Here is a 19,655-nt window from a genome sequence, read left to right as displayed (position 1 = left end):
CACCCTTACTTTCCGTGCAATTCAGTAAACAGCGTTTCTACACACACCCTGCTTCAGCAAACGCAGCATGATGCCACTGTTTGCAGCAGAGCAGGGGAAATTACAGGCTGCTGACAAGTGCTACATTCACCTACTGCCAGTCACTTCAGTATGGTCCATGCGTACAGTTAATGTGCAGCTGTTTAAAAAGGTTAAAGCTGTTCCATTCAACATGAAAGCTGTCAAGTGCAGAGCAGTGATTCGCCAGAGGGGCTGTGGTGCCATTCTTGATTATGATGATTGTACGGCTTAGCGCCCCGACGCATTAATTTTGACCACCTGGATTAATTTTGACCACCTGGGGATCTTTAACGTGCGCCGCAATCTCGTACACAAAGACATTTTCGCATTTCACCTCAATCAGAACAGCTGTCACCGCGGCCGGGAATCACGCCCGCGACCTCGTGCTCAGCAGCACAATGCCTTAGCCACTGAGTTACCGCGGCGGGTTGGTACTGTTCTTGGCTCATTGCTGCCACCCCTCTTGCTCTTCCCCTCCCGATCTCGCTCCTCCCTTGATGAATTGAACAGAGGTTTGTTTAATGCAATTCAGTTTTCGGCCTTCGCAGTGCTCGCGCACCTCCTTCTGGAACAGCTCGCATCCTTTTCTTCACCTTTTGTTTCTTGTTCTTCCTGGAACAGCATGAGCAGGAAGGAGTTCGGTTCCTTTTGTGCTTGTGTTCATCCAACACGTGCTGGAGCCTTTCTTACACCATTCTGAACACGCTGTTTTTTTTCTTCGCGGGAAATTTTTTTCACTTACTATCGTAAACACCAATCCAACGAGGATTCCTGACTAAATGAACGCAGGGACTGCTGGTTAGGCACAGATATTTTGCCTCAAATGTACCTGCAGTTTTCTTTGCGCTAAATAATGGGGATATGCATGACCAGCGGCAGTGGTTTCATGTGCTTAACCGTTCTGCCTATATAGACGTCTTACTCAAGTATCCTCTTATCTTTTGGCCTGAAGGCTAAATCGAGCAAAAAGTCGGTACCGTTCACATGCCTCTGTTTGGGTGCATGACTCCATGTGACCCTGTGACTGCGAATGAGCTACGACGACACAAAAAGGGCGCCTAAAGTGCTCCACACTTCAAAGGGTGGTCTGCACGCAGCAGTACATCGTGTATGCAAGCTAACTCGTGACTATATAAACCGAGGTACTCAGTATTAATTGAAATGAATTCTAAAATTTAGATTATCTCACTTTGTTCTCAATGCACGCCAAGGTGCTTTACACCAATGGTGGTTTATTCCTATGTCCCCGCTTAGTTCAGCAATGTCCAGTCTAGTTTATGTCCCTGCTTAGTTCAGCAACAACAACCCTGTCAAAATGAAGCACCTTCTAAAGGGAACTTGCAATCAAGAGCCCACATGCAAGAACCAGTGGATAGATGCAATGGGCAGTTATTTGAAGCTTAAAGCACTGAACGAGAGTAAAGAACGCAAAGCCCTATGACAGCAACCTGTTGAGGTAGTGCTGTTTCCAATTCTCTGTCAAGCTTGCCAGACATAGCTAATGGCACCACCGTATCTAATCCTATCTTCACATTTTCAAAGGCAACAAGCTGGCATTGAGGGAGAAATTTGCCATCGTTCATGAAGTTCAACCAAAACTAAAAAGAAAAAGCATCAACATCCTCGTTGGGATACGGTGCCAGCAAGATCAACAAAGTCATGAGAAGTAGGCATGGGGTAGGGAGGAAGAAGTCTTCCATAGGCTCAGCACTGACGTCAGTGAGGATAGCTGCTAGCAACTGGCCTCATGCAATGAGAGAGGAAGCTTGATTTTCTGGTGCATAGGCTCTCATGCTGTAAAGGACTGCTTCCACCTAAACTTAAATAGGATGTAATTCAAATAATTCAAACAAATTTGAACCCCAAAAGATACGCGTCAATAAACGACAGCCGTAGAGTACCTGCTTTTTAAATGCGAATGCATTTCTTAGTCGGGGGTTGTCGTGCGGTCTGTGCCGGTGTCCGCACGCAGGTGTTACCTCTCCGCGCTCCTCCTCGCCCCTAGCAACAGCTGTGGCGCGCCTAGCAACCGGAGCAGGTGGCGGAGAGCGGAGGGCAAGGGGAGAGGAGGAGCGCGCACGGGCGTGTGAGGTCGCTCGCATCGCGGAGCTCAGGCGGAGTAGCGGAGAGTGAGTGGAGAGGAGGAGTGCGCTCGGTCGTGTGAGGGCGCTCGCATCGCGGAGCTCGGCGGAGAGAGCTCGCGCGTGGGGCGGGCGTGTTGCGCGGGTCTCTCTCTCCTCTCCGCGTACCCTCTCTCCGCTCGCTGCGCTCGGAAAAATATATATAAATGCTGTGGAGCGCGCGCCTCTCTCCGTGACTGCTTGCCGACTGGCGCCTTGATAGCGATGGAAGTCGGTGAAGTCGAATCCCTCGCGGCAACGGCACCGACAGCTAGAAGTGTACTCTGGTCTCTCTTCATTAATTACGCCATTAATAATAATTACTCGCAGCGCACTCATCGGTGCACCCAATGCATTCGCATTTCCGCACGATCCCCTTCGGGGAGGTGGGGGGAGTTTTTTGTTGTTTCCCCAGGTTTCGCTAAAGGGGCAGTACCAGAAGCGGCAGTAAAGAAAAACCACAGGGGCAGTAAGTAGTTCTGTACTCACAATGATGGCACTGCCATATTAAATTTCCCAGTACCCACAAGGAGCACTGGCAGACATATCAAATCCTGTACAACCTTCTTAGTTCTGAAACTCCACGAGCTGTGGGAGATCACGTGTGTTGTGCAACACCCCGTCAAGTTAGCAGAGCCACGAAGCCCACTTCTTCCAACAGGGTGACCCGTTTAAAGAACCTGTCCGGCACTTGTGAGGCACGAGTGCGAATGACAACAGAATGAGTGAACATGGGTTAACCTCAGAAAGCAGCACTTAGCTTGACCACTATGCGTGCGGAAACAGAAAAACGGAAACAAAAAAAAGTTAACAGCACAAGCAGTGGGAAAAAAAATTACGCCCACCTCCCCTCGCAGGAACCCTGGTGTGACGCAACGCATCTCCCGGGGGGTTCCATTGGCGTTTTCCATCGTATTGATTACGCTTATAGCAGGGATTTTCACGCGAAGGGGAGGTGGGCGTAATTTTCCATTTTCACCATGCAATGCACATGCAGTGCACGTATGCTCAGGTACGGTCTTTATTGCAGACGAGAATGAGTGCCTTGTGGTCCGTAAAGTGCACAGTTAGGGGCTCGACGATTGCATCAAGCAATCGTCGAGTACTGCGAGAGAGTGCAGGCGTAAGGCGGACGACTGTCGACTGAGACCGTCGGAGCGCGGCATGCCGCTTTATATTCACAGCGCCGGAAGGAGAGGAGAGCGCGGAGAGAGAGAGTACTGCACACACTCAGCGCACGCAGCGCCGAGCGCAGCGCCGCCCACCGGCGCCTAGCAACGGAGTGAGAGCGCGCTGCGCCAACCCGCAGCTGTTTGGGAGAGAGTGTTCGCTATCGGAGAGAGGAGAGGAGAGGCGCATCTGTGCGGACAACGCCGGACAGACGCAGGAAGGACAGAGGGGCGAGCATGAGATGCGTTGCATCTAAAAAAGAGACTGTGTGAGCAAGCTTTCAGAACGGATGGCCAACTGAAACGGTATCGAGGCAGTGAGAGGAACTAAGTGTTTGAGATTAGTTTTTCAGGCAAGGCATCCCCTCTGCTTTCAGGCACTTACTCGACGGTGCAGGAGAAGTGGCTGTAGCCTTTTTCCTCCACATTGTACTGCAGCTCGTAGCCTGCACGAGACGGGAAAACACAGCTCACACAACTTTTGCAACTGCCGTGAGAAAGTGCAAGCTATACGTTGTGGCGGCTCAAAAGTAACAGGGAAATTGATAAAGCACAATGCACCTTTCAATAAGTGCATTATTGATACAAGTTACCGCATTTCCGCGCGTATAACCCGCCCCTGCATATAATCCGCAGCCCCACTTTCAGCCCACTGGAAGAGAAAAAAAAAAAAAGAATGCTCGCGTATTGCCCACACATCTGATACAGGAAAGGCTGCACCAAAGCTAATGCTCAAGCAACACATCACAAACTATGTAGACAGAAAAAGCATATATTTAGCAAGTACAATACACTGACTGCAAGGCGAAAGTCACAATTCACAATAAAATTCACTTGTCAGAGTGCGCTCGTCCTTGCTTTTTCTTCCTTGACCTTGTATGTTTTGTGCAATCACTTCCATGGAAGGCTTAGTGTTATTGCGTAGGAACTTCATGGCACAACGCGCATAGCTGTGAAGCTGCACTAAAAGAAAAACCCTGCGTATAATCCGCACCCCTACTTTGCCACTTAAATTTTCGCATTTTTGGTGCAGGTTATATGCGCGAAAATATGGTACACAAACGCCAAAAGACTCCCTGCTGCACAGGTTTATGGGTGCCACTTGTAGTGATGTCAAACTGACTAAGATGACATGTTGTGCTGCTGGACACAAACTAAGCATTCCAGCCGCCAGTTGCCGGGGTGTATTTGTGAGATTTCAGAAAAAGCAGGCACGAAGGCTCACAATGGCCCGTAGAGCCATGCTGACCAACCATTAATGACAACAAGGGAGTGGCCAGCGTGCAGCCTTGCTCGGGGAGTCATGGCTGGTGTGTAAACACAGCTACCCCTTCATCTATTGTAGCGCGTTCGACTACATCCCCATAAAAGCTTGGGAGAGCAGTTTTGTGCGAGCAAAGGGAGTGGCGGCACTGCAGGGGGTCAGCGCTCACCCTCGCGCTCGAACCAGCCCCTCAGGGTCTTCTTGGGGTCCTCGAGGTACAGGTCTTCGTTGTTGCCCGCCAGGGCAAAGGGGTTCTCGGACGACGGGTCCTCGTCCTCCGCATCGTCCCCTGCAAGGGTTGTTCGCAAAGTGCTCCAGTTACTACACACAAACGTTGAAGCTTTCCAAATCTGCATCTCATTGCATGCTGGAGCAGCTGTTTGCAGAGCAAAATGCAAGAGTCTTGAACTAGATGAAGTACTATGTGTCGTCAAAGCTGCCGCAACAACCTCAGAAGGCATTACTGACTTCTGAAGGGAATTAAAAGCGCTGGCCACGAGTGGCACAACTCCTTTTCAGATAACTTCCACGTACCACTTAACATGGCAAAAGCTCCAAACTCTGCGCATTCTCGCAAATGCAGGCCCAACACCCAAAACTTGTGACTTGCTCAACAAGGGCATCAAACTGCGCCCTCCCTGTCCTCTTTGTGAAGGGGTGCAGCCTTTACCCTGACCTGGCCTTCATCATGGCAAACAAGTGAAAATAAATAACTAAAACAAAATAGAAACAGCACCCAGAAGGCACTCAAGAATGTAGGAGATACACATAAAAATTTAAACCTACGTTATCTATGTTAAACAAACAAAACTGGCAACTGTTTTCCTTGCCCCTAAACTGGAAAAAGAAAAAGAAAGAAAAAACAGAAGAAATATTTGGTTCTGAAACCAACCAGCCAGTGGGCACCCAATTCCCGGGTAGATTCACATTCCCAGTGGTAGTATGCGCCTACTTGAAAAGATTAGGCACGAGAAAAAACCCGACAAGCGACTAGCAAATGCAGCTTTGAACAGGTTTGAGCCCTAATAAGTCAAAAAGTGTAACACAAAGTTAACATTGCATTACCGCTGAAGGACCACAAAGGAGCTGTGAAATCTGACAATACAAAAATTTGATGTTTGGTAAAATCAAACCTGCAAAACAAACAGCCAGGTGTAGACCCTGCACAGAATTCAGAGTAAAAACTGTGATGAAATTATTTTAGGGCACGTAAATAATCCTTTCAGAAACAAAAAGCTCACCTGATTATGCCAACATCTAGGATAGAGATTTATATCTGGAATTATCTGAATTTACCAGGATCAACAATGACACGATCCTTTCTTATTCGAGAAACGGGAGCTACAGTAGGCGATTGCCAAAACTGCTGAAAATTAGAATCTACAGCCACTAACTACTCCATGCTGCCAGGTGATATGAAATAAGTGAAACAGTTTATGCATCCAATATATGACAATACCCAGGCTGTTATGCGAGGGTAAAATGTTGTATATGTATATTACGATGATTACAACAATTCGAAAACTTCAATATAATGTTACACTTGTGCCCTACAGTAGGCTCGCAACGTTGAGTATTGTATCATTACGCAAAATTTTATCTCTTACAATTTCAAGTGCGTGCAAGTTCAAGCACAACCATGCTATCATTCACATTCTCTTATATAATTCTGCAGTACTCGGTACTTCCAAAAGGCTCATCACGTACCACAAAAACTACTGATGAAACACACACTGATACAGACTTTCTAAGGAACGACAACAGAAAGAAAATTAACGAAATGTGGTTAGCAACTCTGCCGCATTTCTGGCTGCAATCCCCTAACAGCTCTTCACAACTCTGATTCTCCAACCGCGCCACTGACCTATGCCCCAGTCGACGCCCTCCTCGACCTCCTTGGCCCTGCCGGCCTCCGCCTTGGCTTTGGCTTCGGCTTCCCTCTGCTTGGCCTCCTCCTCCTGCTTCTTGCGCAGGGCCTTGATTTCCGTGACCGTCAGCTCCGACTCATCTTCCTGGTCCTCCTGGGGGCCCTGCAGGGATGGGGGAATCGGGCATTGTTTAAAAAGCATGCCATCTAGCAGAACAAGCACACTTGGAAATGGGATTGGGAAAGCTGAAGCAGTGCTGACTTTAAAACAAGGAAGACAACTGAGGGAAGGACGGAATGGCAGCCTACCCTGCAAGGAAGAAAGCATTTGTGCAGCCGAACCACTGTTTGAGCTCCAATGGGAATTGGAACTAACAGTATGTACTAAAAACTAACCATACAACCACTGACAAAGCAAATGCAAACACAAAAATATGAAGTGGAACACACAAATAGCACGATTTCTTTCCATGTAAGCCAAAATAACGCGCGGCATAATTACAAAAGCAAAGTTGGGAAATCTGGCTTTCCGAATATGTTGATCGCGTGCCATTACTGCACCTCCACGAACAGTATTTTTCAATTTTGCATGTTCTCGCTCCTATTTCCATGTTCGCATTTAATTTGTCCATGATTGTACATTACAGTACATGTTAAAAGTATATATTACTAAAGACAGTTGCACCGATTACCACCACTGGTTCCTGAATTTGGTACAATTGTGCTGTGTTAACCACACCTGACAAAAAGACCAAAATGCTACACAGATGATGATAGCACAGCGCACCCAGTTGCAATAAAGTTGAGAACGGTGGTTTGCGGGTTCGATGCAACTATGTACTGCTTATCCTCAACTACAGTTCCAACTTGTATGTGAAAATGCCGGCTGACAACAGACTGCTTTTTAATACTCTCTACCTCTTGTTGCAAAGCACTTTTTGCCCTCCGAATAAGTGTTGCATTGTAACTTTGAAAAAAGCAAATTTTATTCATGTAGCTCTGTCGAGCCATTTTGCCACAAAATGTGACAAATACCTCTGCCTCAATTTTTTTATAAGGACTGCAAGCTGCCTGCCTGTAAATGTTCCAGGCAGTCCAAAGTTGGTCAGTGAACTGCATGCCTGTACAATTTTTTCCAAGAAGAAACTTTTGGAAGCTCAGGTGTACTTACTACAATAAACGAAGCCATGTCACCCTGTAAGATCATTCCGCTTTTGTCGAAAAACTTTGTAAGAGCATGCTTTCCCTGATTGTCATCTCTGTGTGCCTGTCTCTAGGTTTGTTTAAGCATTTACAAAGGTGAGATATAAGAGGCCAGAACAATATTGATTTCCAGCTAACTTGCCGTCAAATTTAGGCATAATTTCTTAATTGCTGTAAAATGATAAGTTTACCATATACTGCCGCTACAGCACTGTCCTAACCCCAAATTTTTTGAGCCGGCCAAGGAGCTGAAATACTATTGTGGTATTAAAGAAGACCAGTGTACGTTGCACTGTGATACAAAAAATTGTACAGAATATGTCAACAAAAAAAGGAAAAGAAGTACTTCATAAGAAAAACAAACATTCCTTTAGCTTTGACGGGGAACAGGGGGGCGAATGGAAGGGCGTTAAATTTCTGCCAAATACAAAAATTATTAAGCAAGCCCAAAGAAGCAGACTTATTCAAGTGACGGCAGCACTAAGAGACTTTGAGCAGCAAATCTGGAGTGTCATGTAGCTTGCGGTTTGATTTAGCTGCGGTTAGACTGAATGATATTTTGCACACAACTGCACACATGCCAAGAGTAACCAATGGGGTGGCGAAAAATTAGCTTATGTTCAGAAAGCCACCCGCACCTCGAGGATGAAGTTGCGTGTGCTCCCACCAAACTTGACCATGTGACCGACGTTGAGCCGCTTGTACGAGCGTGCATGGACATGCTGCTTGTTCACAAACGTCCCGTGCGTGCTGCCAAGGTCGTAGAGGTAAAAACCTGCACAAGGCAGAGGGGAGGACGAGATCGTGCACGCTGAAACCAGTAGTTGGAGCAAAAACACAGACAAAGAAGCCTGAAGTGACCACTAATACTACCACATCCGGTAGCTACTAAAATTTGAGGATTGCATAAGCATTCATCCAAAAACTCACACCCTTGGACATTTCACATTGCAAAGACGAGTTTCTGCTGTTTTCCCCCTCAAGTTCACACCATAATTTCAAGTGTGGCCTGAACGCCCAGCCGGTGTGATCGCTCAGTGACAACGGCAGGCTCAAAATTCTACTGCAGCACATGCGAAAATCATTCACACAGTCGTTTTTCACCCCGTCACGTCACCGTCTTCCGTCATGGGTGACGGTTTTTCGGGTGATTTCTCACCGAAAACGGTGCGACGGTGACAGGAGGCTGAGCTCTACGTTTGCGTCCCATCAACACAACGAGACCGTGTCTCGCGGTAAACCAGCTAATCAGAAAACAAATTTTTACGGCTAAATTTAGTGAAAAGTGAGCACAAGCCATTTTCTTTACTTTTCAGATTAAGCACGCTCAATTCTAGGCTAAAGCGATCACTAGGCAGACGACCCTGTACTCTGACGGAGAGCTCCAGCACGAACGCTATTCCGTTTATGGCTCCATTGCGGCTTCTTGACGTGACGGTGCCGTGACGGAGAAGGTGACGGTTGTGTGAATGAGGGCTTCGACTGCTTTTCAGACCTGACCCGTCAAGGTACAAGTGACCCCCTCTCACCAGAGTTCTCCTCTCCCGCCCTGAACTGCACCACGGCGTGGTAGCGCGATATGGACGGGTGGTCCAGGACAATGTCGCAGTCGTCCTTGCGGCCAATGATGGTGTACGGCTTCTCCAGGGGGAAGCTCGACATGATCACCCCGCCCTTGAGCACCTGGAAGCTGTACTCCCGGCTCGGTTCGCCGCTCCACGGTGGTTCCTGCACGCAGGGCAGCATGATTTACAAACAATTTGCTGAAGCACGTGCGGCCGTGAAAGACCTCGAAGGGCAAAATTTCTCATGAGATTGCTTTTTTCGCCCTAAGGCCAGGTTTTGTTCCCAATTCCACACTGTAAAGGGAAACTAGTTACAAATTTTACCTGCTGGTACCGCTGGATTTGATCTGTACATATCCTTTGCAGCATCAAAGAGATGGGCGACACGTTGAAGTTTGAACTTTCGACTGCTCATGCAAAAAATCCCCAACATGAAGAACAACCTGAATACATTTGAGAATTTTAAACCCACTGAAACACGAGAATCCAACACCTCTAGCATCGCAGCACCACAGATCTCACTCTAACATCGTCTGAACTAAATTTCGCCCAGCACAGCCCGTTGAGCTTAAAATTGCAGCGAAGGAAAAAACCTTTCGATGTCGGGTAACTCGGTTTTAAGAAAATGCGCGACACTGGTCACCCCTTCTCGTGCATCCGCGAGCAACACGCAACCGCAATAAACAGCGACACTTCACCTTGTACGGCACGTCGGTAGGTGTCGGTTTCGGGGGAGCCGACGTCGACTCGGCGGCAGCTTCGGAGGCCTTCGGCGCAGACGACAGGTCGATGCACTGGGGCAGCGGGGTGACGCCCGTCCTTAGCACCTTCTGCTTACCGGGCCTCGGACCGATCAGGGGCATTTTGAACGACGCGCGTGGAGCCTCCATCTCCGTCTTCGACGACGACACTTCGGAACCTTCAACAGGTGGAACAGGTGGTTCTCCGCCATCGCCCGCCACTTCCATCGGCTCCGGGTTATTGCTCGAGGTAGACGAAGTGACGACCCCACTTCCACTCGGGGCTGCTGCGTCAGCGACCACCTCGGCCGATTCCTCGGACCTTGGCTGCTGGTCGGCCGCCGTGGTTGACACCTCGGTATCCATCAGGCTCATCCTGACCGATCGCCCCTACTTCAAATCGAAGGTGACGCAGCTGTAAGCCACTGAATGGTCAGGCTGGGGTGAGAAATGATACTTTGCGGTCGCTGTCTTGGACATAAGGCAGTGCGCGCACGGAAAACGAAGGCGCTACGCTGTACACGATCGTGATCCATTCGCGAATAGGCGCGGCCATTTTGTTTGTGTGACATACATAGTTGGCCGACCGGGAACGTTTATGGCCGCACCGCGCTAAACCTAGCCAAACTAACTGAATCGCAGCTCGCATTATTTCGAGCGTTTCTTTTTGCTTTATTTTAGTGTATCAGAGCGGCATAGAGATTAGTAATTCGTTGTATACTTGTATGTAAACAAAGCTTGGCGATTCAATACCCCTCTTCCCACAAGAACGAACTTTCAAGGACCCAAAAAAAGTTCCATGATGTACGCGAGCCGTCACAAAGTGCTGTTGGCATGGCACAGCATGGTATTCTGTTGCATGGTATGTTCGTGAGAAGGATTGTTGAAGGTGCGTGCATTACCATTTAGGGAACCATGCGTATCCGGATTGGCTTTTCCCAATGGGGACGGTGGGCTTGAGCCATCCCGACCACGCGCTCTCCCGGCTGTGAGCTTGGTGAGAAGAAAAGCCTCCGCCTTCAGACGGGTGTCTTCTTACGAGTGTTTTAGCCAGTCGCCCAACACTGCACCGACCACAATTAGGTCCCGTTGGGGAAGGATCGACTGGCCGTAGTAACAAGTACATCCTGCTTCACCTTAGCCTGGCTTTACTTCGCAGCTAATTCGGGCGCCACCATCAGGAGAGTAGGGTGGGGGGTGAGCACCCTTGAAATTCATTTTCACGTGTGTGCTCTACAGTACAGCCTTGTCGTATAGTTTCGTTATAACGGGTACTCCGTGATACCAAAGACACATTAAGCCTATGGGCAAGAGCAGGCGAAATACGACTTTGCTCGTTATTCCGAAATTCTTGCAGTTTGGTTTCGCAACAGTCAAGGTTCAACTGTATGTGATCATGCAGCTAGGTATCACTTATCAAAAAAAAAAAAAGTGGCATCACGGGAATCAAAAACACAATTTTCATGTTTGGTGTGCCAGAATGGCACCCAGTACCTCAACAAATGCATCGGGAATTTGAATGGTGTCTCGAACGCGTAACAGCAAGGCGATCCATGCTTAGTGTTGTACAGATCCGCGCAGAAGTAAATGGAGCACGGGAGCGGTGTGCGAATTGCATCGCAGCGCCGCCTAGAAACGCTGACGGGAAGCAACAAGTGGCGTTCTGGGGATGCGTGCGCAAAGCCCCGCTACCCTATCTGATGATTTATCGTTGCTCTGCTGGTGTGCCTGAGTGCGCATGCCAGTTTTCAACGGGCTGTAGCATGGCGCTGGTTACATTGCCGCTCGTCGCAATGCGTGACGACTGAATTCGCTGCTTTGGAGTTAGAAGAAGCTATGCGCTTGAAAACGTGCCTTGTTTCATGCTGTGGAACGCAGCCATGAATGTCCTGCCCACGAAACGTATTTTATTATCTGCCTATTAGGTTTCCCAGGCCTGATTTTGCAATACAGTACAAATAAACCGACTACAAAATGTAGCTTCGGAATATACAGCCAGCACAAACTAAGGATAAATCTCTAGGATTTGTCCTTTATTTTTTTTAAACCATCCTAGCTGCTTCAGAGGTCTTTCTTTTAATATGGGCTGCCTTGTTTGCTCCTAAGTAATGGCTCTCAGTAATTAACGCAGGAGTGTTTTGAAGAAAGGCATTAAAAAGTGCGTGTGCCCAGTAAAATTTCACATGTTAGGTAGGAAATATGCGAGGAGGACATCGATGGCTGCGCTTAATAGCCCGAAACAAGGCCCATTTTAAAGCACGTAGCTTCGTCGAACTCCAAAGCAGCCGATTCGGTCACCATTGATTGTGGCGAGCGGCAATGTAACCAGCGCCATGCTATAGCCCCTTGAAAACTGGCACGCGCAGTCACACGCCAGCAGAGCGACGATTAATCATTATCGGATAGGGTGGTGGGACTGTGTGCACGCATCCCCAGAACACCGCTTGTTGCTTCCCGTCGGCGTTTCTAGGTGGCGCTGCGATGCAGTTTGCCCTAAGGTCCCTGAAAGTTATTTCAGGGACCTTAGTTTGCCCACCGTTCCCGTGCTCCATTTACTTTCGTGCGGACCTGTACATGTGCACTTCACTAAATAAGAACCACAGAGTGTACACAATTACACATGCAGAGCGGGCACTAAATGAAGCTCGTTTGGCTAGTTTTCTAGTTCTCTACAGAGCAAACTAGCACACCGTGCACCATGCAGTCGCCTTCTCTTACTTTTGATTCCCATCAATGTTTCAAGCACTTCTGACACAGACATTGATGGTGACATTGCAGCTATTGCCTTGAAGATATAGGTCACAGACCTGGTATGCAGCGAAGGGTAAAAGCGTGGGACAACAGCAGAAACGTAAAACATCTTTGGTTTGCTTTACCACAAAGCCTTGCGCAACTGAGGCTGACTGGAGGAGGCCCTTGTGATGCCCAACGAACTTGCCCAACCTGTTTTTTCATTTCATGCCAAAGTAAAATGGTTCCAAAGTGGTCCTTGTTTCAACGGACGGTTCCTTTAAAGTTTCCGAAGCATTGCCGTGCACTCTACCGATGCTGTGTTGCCATTCATGTATTTATCGAATTCTGACACCGTTTTGCTGTCCTTGTTAAATCGAGGGCTTATGGTACCTACACATCAGCCACATGCCTTGAAACACAATCATAGCCACTCCTTGAGCCTGTGCTGTTATTAACTTTTCCGCAGTCTCTTGTGTCAGTTTTATAACGAAGTCCCACTCCCTTTGGTGCCTCTATTTGCACCCAGACCTTCAGCTTGATAGTGTATCGTAAATGTTGCAGTGTGGCCTGTGCTAAATGTCGTAGTGTTCAGGAGACCAGGTGTACAGGAATTTGTAGTCCATATAAGTTTATTCAGCTTACGTAAACTCTCAATTGATTATAAATACTGCCTTTTCTAATAAATTAGGTCAACAGGAAGTCATACATACATAATGCAACAGATAAAACATTTGCTTTCTGCTAGACAAAGAGTTGTGGTAGCTCACTACATTCGGCAACTTTGAAACTCGACAAATAGTACAACCATGAGTACAAACACCAACACTTAAAAAACAAGCTTCAAGCTCACTAATTTTGCACTGCATGCAACGTGTGAGCATTAGCTTGAAAATTATGCATGGTCCCGCAGTTTCAAGCAACAAAAGTCATTTCACTCTAAAGCTTTTGTAAATGTCTTCCAATAAACTATATTGCATTTTCTAACATTGTTTCAACAAGAAATATAGAAACTCTCACAGAGTTGTGTCCTCCGTCTGTTTATAATAAACATTTGCTAACACATAAACAATGCCTTGTCATCGTAAGTTGTTTGAACATAAACATAAACTCAGAGCTATCCCATTCAATGCACCGGAGGTGCAACAACAAAAATTACTGCAAAAAAGGAAAACAATGCACTATACTGACAGAATGGAAGGGAATAAATAAATAAATATATAAATAAGGAAATAAATAAATAAATAAAGGGATGGAAAAAAAACTGCACTATGCAATTACGAACACAGCATGTCAACATCCTTTCAAATACGTAAAATTTCAAATACGTCCTTTCCACTTGCCTAGAAAGAAAATGCACACAAAATAACACACGCAGTAAAACATATTAAATTATGCAAATACAAGACATCACTAGCTTTTCAGCTGGCGTCTGTTGAGTGTTATTGCTGAAACGTGTTTGAATCCGTAAGGCACACTCAACCCCATACAGGAGAACTTTGTGAAGCTGCCTGAAAGTGACAGCTGGCGATCTTTAGCAATAAATCTACTACTTGGGTGCACCAAACATGATAAAGCTTGTAAGGGACGCTAAGACTATGTGTGTCTAGTTTTTTTTTTTTTTTTTAGTTTGGGCCAGAAGGTGCATGGTCGGTTGTACAGTGAAGTGTCTGGCGTTTGTATTGCTAAAAATGGGTGCTTAGGAGTGGAAAAGTAATCATTAAGAGTAAAAAACAAAAAGCTGCAGCCTAAGCTAGTTTTGTAAGTGACTGCCTTGCCGACCCATGCGTATAAGAACATTTGTTCAGCAACTAAGCTTTACATGTAGAATTGATGAGCCTGGTTAAAATTCCCCTTTAAACTTTCCCCCCTTAGTTTGGAAATGATGCCACTTTTAAACATGTTACAAACCTTTCCCCATTCCACTGTGTCTGATGAGTTGCTGACCTGGCCTGCGATGCAAAGACTGTGACATCGCATTATTGGTTTTGTTCCATTCGAATGCCTGAAATCATTAAAACGAAAGGCCCCAAATGCCGATAATGCTCAGTATGTAGATCTCATTCTTCAAAAAAGAAAGGGGAAGGGGAGGGCGTAATTATATTCTGGCTCTCTGCACACTACCCGACACTGGGATTTAAATTGAATTCTTGGGCCTTTCAAGTTTACATTTGGTGAGGGGGGGGGGGGGCAATTGAGGCTGCAGTCTCATTAAGCAAGTCTTGATAGACCCCTGCTATTTGTGACAGGGTGATAGTGCTTCCCTGATTCTTTGAATAATATAGATAAGCAGAGTGCCAGTGTCAGCTGTATTGCAGTCAGTAATTGCTGTGCCTTATCAAGTACTTTGCAGGTAGATACGCTGCAGGCATTGTTCGAAGTTGTGCAGTGTCAATGTTAGCGCACTGCATTGTGCATTGTATTTAGCACGTGAGAAGATGGGACAGTTCGTGGAGGGCTTCACTGACTAGCCAACTATTTCCTTAAAACCTAATAAATAAATAAATGAATAAATAAATAAATAAATAAATACATAAATAAAAGGTGAAAACAGTACTAACTAGTGACTAATAATAAATATGGACAAAAATAACTGCAAAAATTGCAGTTAGCATCATGTGAAACCTAAATATGCTGTTTTGCCTGCCTACAGGGTTAGATGACACTTTGAAATGTATATGCGAGGAGAAGTCGACATTCCGTGCCAAAAGTACCACACTATGCTAGCCATGAAATGCGATCCGATGCTATCGTAACAAAAAAACAAAATTATGTAGTACGCCCCGACTTACGAATCCAACCACCTCTAAACCTCAAAACATGTGTGCCTCTGGCAATAACCTGAGATAAGCACTTTTTAAAGAAAATGTGACCAGAAATAAACACATGTTGAAACTGGGGTTAGTGCTGCAGAAAGTTGTACCCAATAGAATCACTATCTGTTTTTTTTTTACTCTACCCTGTAGAAAACCTAGTTTTTTCATGCCGATGGTCTGAGCCCCGAGTCAACTAGCAAGAGGAGCATTTACACACCTCAGAAATTAGAAAAGCCTATCTAATATCTCACTGGCAATCCCCCCCCCCCCTAAAAAATTGTTTTTAGGCAGTCGGCAGCATTACGCTCCTGAACATCACTCTCACTAACTTTTCCCCAAACAGTGTAGCATGTTTGACGTGACAAATGCAGCCACCAATTATCGTGGGGAAAGAGAGAAGTGGCCAAGTTGCGAGTAATACAGCCAGCCACGCACAGAAAGTCACCAGCATCGGCCTCTCGCGCAGACAAGTTGAGAGCAGAAGGCAACGCAGGGTTGAAGAGTATGACACACTCAGCTGTCTAAGTGGGGTGGCCCCCCGAGTTGTGGGGGCGGCAGTTCCCCGACGGCGACCACGTCACCGCTGGAGGTGACGACAAAGTACGCCGGTGCGTCCACCATGGGGTGGCCGCTGGTGGGTGCCTCCTCGCAGGTCAGCTCCACGTAGGTCTTGGTCACCCCCGACTTGGACGCCACCCCCGGCAGCTCTTCTTCTTCCTCATGCCGCTGCGGTGGCGGTGGTGAGGGGGGCATCTGCTGCTGTGACGACCCCGCCTGTGACGACCCCGCTGCCATCCAGTCCTCCTCAGAGATGCCCTGGGAAAGGGAATGGGCAGCAGGGCTCGGTCTGCCTCTCAAGGGTCACCGTTTAGGCCTAGAGGGGGACTCGAAAATGTGGTTGGCTGTTCCAGTACACCTCTGTAAATGCAGTCTCACCCGGGCCTTGGTCAGTGTAGAGGAAAAACTTTTGTTTGTGCTAAAAAGGGCTCATGGGGTTTGGTTTCTCAGTTACAGTCTTCCTGTAAAAAAATTCTTCCTGTACAGAGTCATATCACTATGGCCAGAAGAGGGTCTTCCACAGTTTAATGTAATCAGTAAAGACAGCTTCCTTTGCCTACTTCATGGTCTCTCAAAGTGGGTTCCGCAGAACCTCGGGGTTCTGCGAGCCATTAATAAATTTTACCTGGTTCCGCACCCGCCAAGTATAAGTTAGATGGCGAACCCTAGATGTAATCGATCTAAGCAACCTCCATTACTCCTGCCCGAGTGTCAGTAAGCACATCTCAATGCATAACGGAAAGGCGCGAGCTGCGCAATAAATCTTGCCAGCAGCTTGGAGCCAGCTAGACTCCAAAAACAGGCTGCATGGTTAAACTATTGCACTTGATTCTCGGCCTTATATTACCCCCATGCACATTTCTCCTGTTTGGAGATAGGTGCCGCTAGCGTACGTGCTCGCGTAAAGTCAACATTCACGTTCAATAAATTCAAAAGCAAGCAAGCTTGCTTCCTTTTGAATTTATTGCATGTGAATGTAGCATAAACAGAATGGGAAATGGTGAGGGAGGGGGGGGGGTTCCTTGGCACTTAACAGAGCTTAGCAGGGTTCCCTGGGACAAACATGCTTGAGAACCGCTGGCCTAGTTAAAAGAATACTTTTAACTTGATTATGTTAAATTTTCAGTTGCAAATAAAACACACATTAGTCATAAAAATTGACCAAGAATCAAATTGAGTATACTTAAGCATTGGTTTCCACGACACATATGATGCTTCTGTTCAAACATTTAGCTCTGAATTATCCCTCCCCCCCCCACGAAATATAAGTAGAAGTTGAGATGATTTTACAGGTGTGGACCCTTTTTGGAGTCTTGTACTACATAACGCGCACATTTGGTTGATAAAAGAAGAGAACGGTTATAACCGTTCAGGAACATATGTACATACAAAAATGACTGAGACAGGACACGTAAAGCAATGCATCAAAATGAATACGTGTCAAATGTCACATTGGAACAAAGAAAAGATTAAAGCAAAAATAAGCGAACCAGCAAACAAAAACCTACAAAGAGGGATTTGGCCAGTGTTGTCTAGCAATACGAGTTCTTTCAGACTCTGTGGTATACAGCAATCACTGAGAAGAGTCGTACGTTTGCTGGGTGGTGCACCATTTTCTGGCATGTGCCACCACTGATACAACAGCTGTTGACACAGTCCTCTTTTCAGCCCAATATATGCTGTGCACAAATAACTTTACACTCCGCTTGGGCATAAAGCAGTGAACTCTGCCCGTGTTAAAAAGGAAATGCTTGGCTGGAAAATAAAAATTTAAGTGCTCGTTTAGTAATTTCCCTGAAATGTGCAGGATTTAGTTATTTTCTGATCAACTGCTTCTCCCCGAAAAGTCATTCCTTTGAATTCCCTCACGCGGACTTTGTGCCTGCTTGGCTTGCTGACACAGCTGTCGTGCCTTGCAGAAAAGCATGTGCAAGGCTACGTGCGTTGCAGTGAAGTCTGAGGGTGGGACGTGGGTTGTAGCAAAGTAACTTTTCTTGTTCTTTCACTGCTATTATTGCCTGTAACTTCTGAAATATGCAGACGCTTTGAACTGTGGAAGTTGACTTGAAGAGTGCATAAAAGTCTATTTTCAAACCACTCAAAGCTCAGAATATTTGTGCACTAACTTCTGCTTGGAATAAATAGGAACCAGTTATCTTGTTGCAATTACGCAGTTACGCAGTTAGAGATAACAGTTTTGTTCAGCCCTGTCTATTCTTTTAGTCTTGGAACTGTGTACACTGGGAGGATAAGACAAAGCATGCAAATGCTCCTTCCCCACAACACAATGTGCGGGAAACCATCGTTCCTGACACATCTCAGCAAGAGCGCGCCAAAAGGGAGAGCCAAAGGTAGAGTCTATGAACTGCAACCTGAAAGTGCAAGAACTGACAAAGAAGTTAACTGCATCCCTACACCCTTTTTAGCTCTACCTGTCCCTGTGGCTTGTGAAGGCACTTCAAGACGCCAAAAATGACAGTGTGGTACAATGGTACCGTAGTGTTTCTACTACCGTGGTAGCAGTAAGGCCTTGTAGGTTCTGTTCCTTTGACAGTCTGGCATGTATCGTCTTGCAAATTACACCAAATGCCATCCAACAACCCAAAACTGGGTGTGACAGGGAAACAGTCACTGTTTCGGAAAGTGACACAATCAGGAGTGAGACAACTGAAACAGATCTGGGAGCAGTTTCTGGAGCAGAATAATTTTTATTTGGAGCAATTAGCAACATTTATTGCGTTGTCTTTGGTGCCTGAAAAACCAAATTTGTAGCAGCTGCTCAAGGGGACGTCTGCAGTTTTAATCGCTTTGATTACACACAACACTCGCACAGCCTTTGGACGTTTTTTTTTTTCAACAGAGTTTCACGAGGTGCGAATTCCACCACCTTCTTACAAAGTTCTTAAATTTTATTGAGGCTGCATGCATGACAAGGTACAGAGCCGTTAAAAAATATCAAAATGAAAAACGGTGCAATCGTAAGGTGTTTTTGCTGTTATCCTTTGAACTCTGAAATTATTATTTTTTAATTCAAAACTGCATTGTATGAAAGGGTGTAGAGGCACGGAAAAAGTTGCTTAAAGGGAGGTGAATGCTCATTTCACAATTTCCATGCTTTCAGGGCAGCTTGGTGCAGGAAAGCGGATTTGCATCAAAACTGTTCAAAATGTGCAGTTGTCTCACCCATGCATAGTGCGCAGATATCCAAATCGTCCCAAAATACTGCTTCACATCATCTGTTCTTGCATGAAGGTTGATGTTGAATTCAATAATTGCAAATAGTCTGTTCTAGATGGTAAATCCTGAGTCAGTGCATGTGGTCATAGAATGACTACATGGCAGATTCATTCGGATGAGCCTGGAGGGTGACTAGGCTCACTGGGGGGCGCCAGGCCTTCCTACCGCACAAGGCATGAATTTCCACGAAATGGCTGATACTGCAACAAAGCATCACACAGCTGTTGGTGGAGTAAGTAGGGTCTGTTTTTTGCACCAGGTGGTGGCAATTGGGGTATAAGAGAATGAGAACAGGCATTGGAAGCACCATAAAAGAAAAGCCCAAC

The 19,655-nt window shown here is 46.4% G+C and overlaps 1 protein-coding gene across 1 annotated transcript in view; it reads right to left on the bottom strand.

Moving 5' to 3' along the window:
* The window catches only part of LOC144150212 (kanadaptin-like), a 36,408-nt gene extending 25,837 nt beyond the window's left edge, over positions 1-10,571 (bottom strand). The window contains exons 1-6 of the mRNA XM_077682059.1: positions 9,947-10,571; positions 9,213-9,411; positions 8,322-8,458; positions 6,478-6,643; positions 4,783-4,902; positions 3,735-3,795 (exon numbers count right to left, since the gene is read on the bottom strand). Coding sequence (XP_077538185.1) covers positions 3,735-3,795; positions 4,783-4,902; positions 6,478-6,643; positions 8,322-8,458; positions 9,213-9,411; positions 9,947-10,363 — 1,100 coding nt within the window. The 5' untranslated portion in view covers positions 10,364-10,571. The remainder of the gene's footprint in view (positions 1-3,734; positions 3,796-4,782; positions 4,903-6,477; positions 6,644-8,321; positions 8,459-9,212; positions 9,412-9,946) is intronic.
* Positions 10,572-19,655: the final 9,084 nt, after the last annotated feature.

The sequence above is a fragment of the Haemaphysalis longicornis genome, unplaced genomic scaffold, assembly GCF_048455015.1.
Source record: "Haemaphysalis longicornis isolate Haplotype H1 unplaced genomic scaffold, Haemaphysalis longicornis Haplotype H1 scaffold_8, whole genome shotgun sequence".
In the NCBI taxonomy this organism is placed as follows: Eukaryota; Metazoa; Arthropoda; class Arachnida; order Ixodida; family Ixodidae; genus Haemaphysalis; species Haemaphysalis longicornis.
The sequence above is the reverse complement of the archived record's forward strand: the minus strand, read 5'-3'. Positions and strand labels throughout refer to the sequence as shown.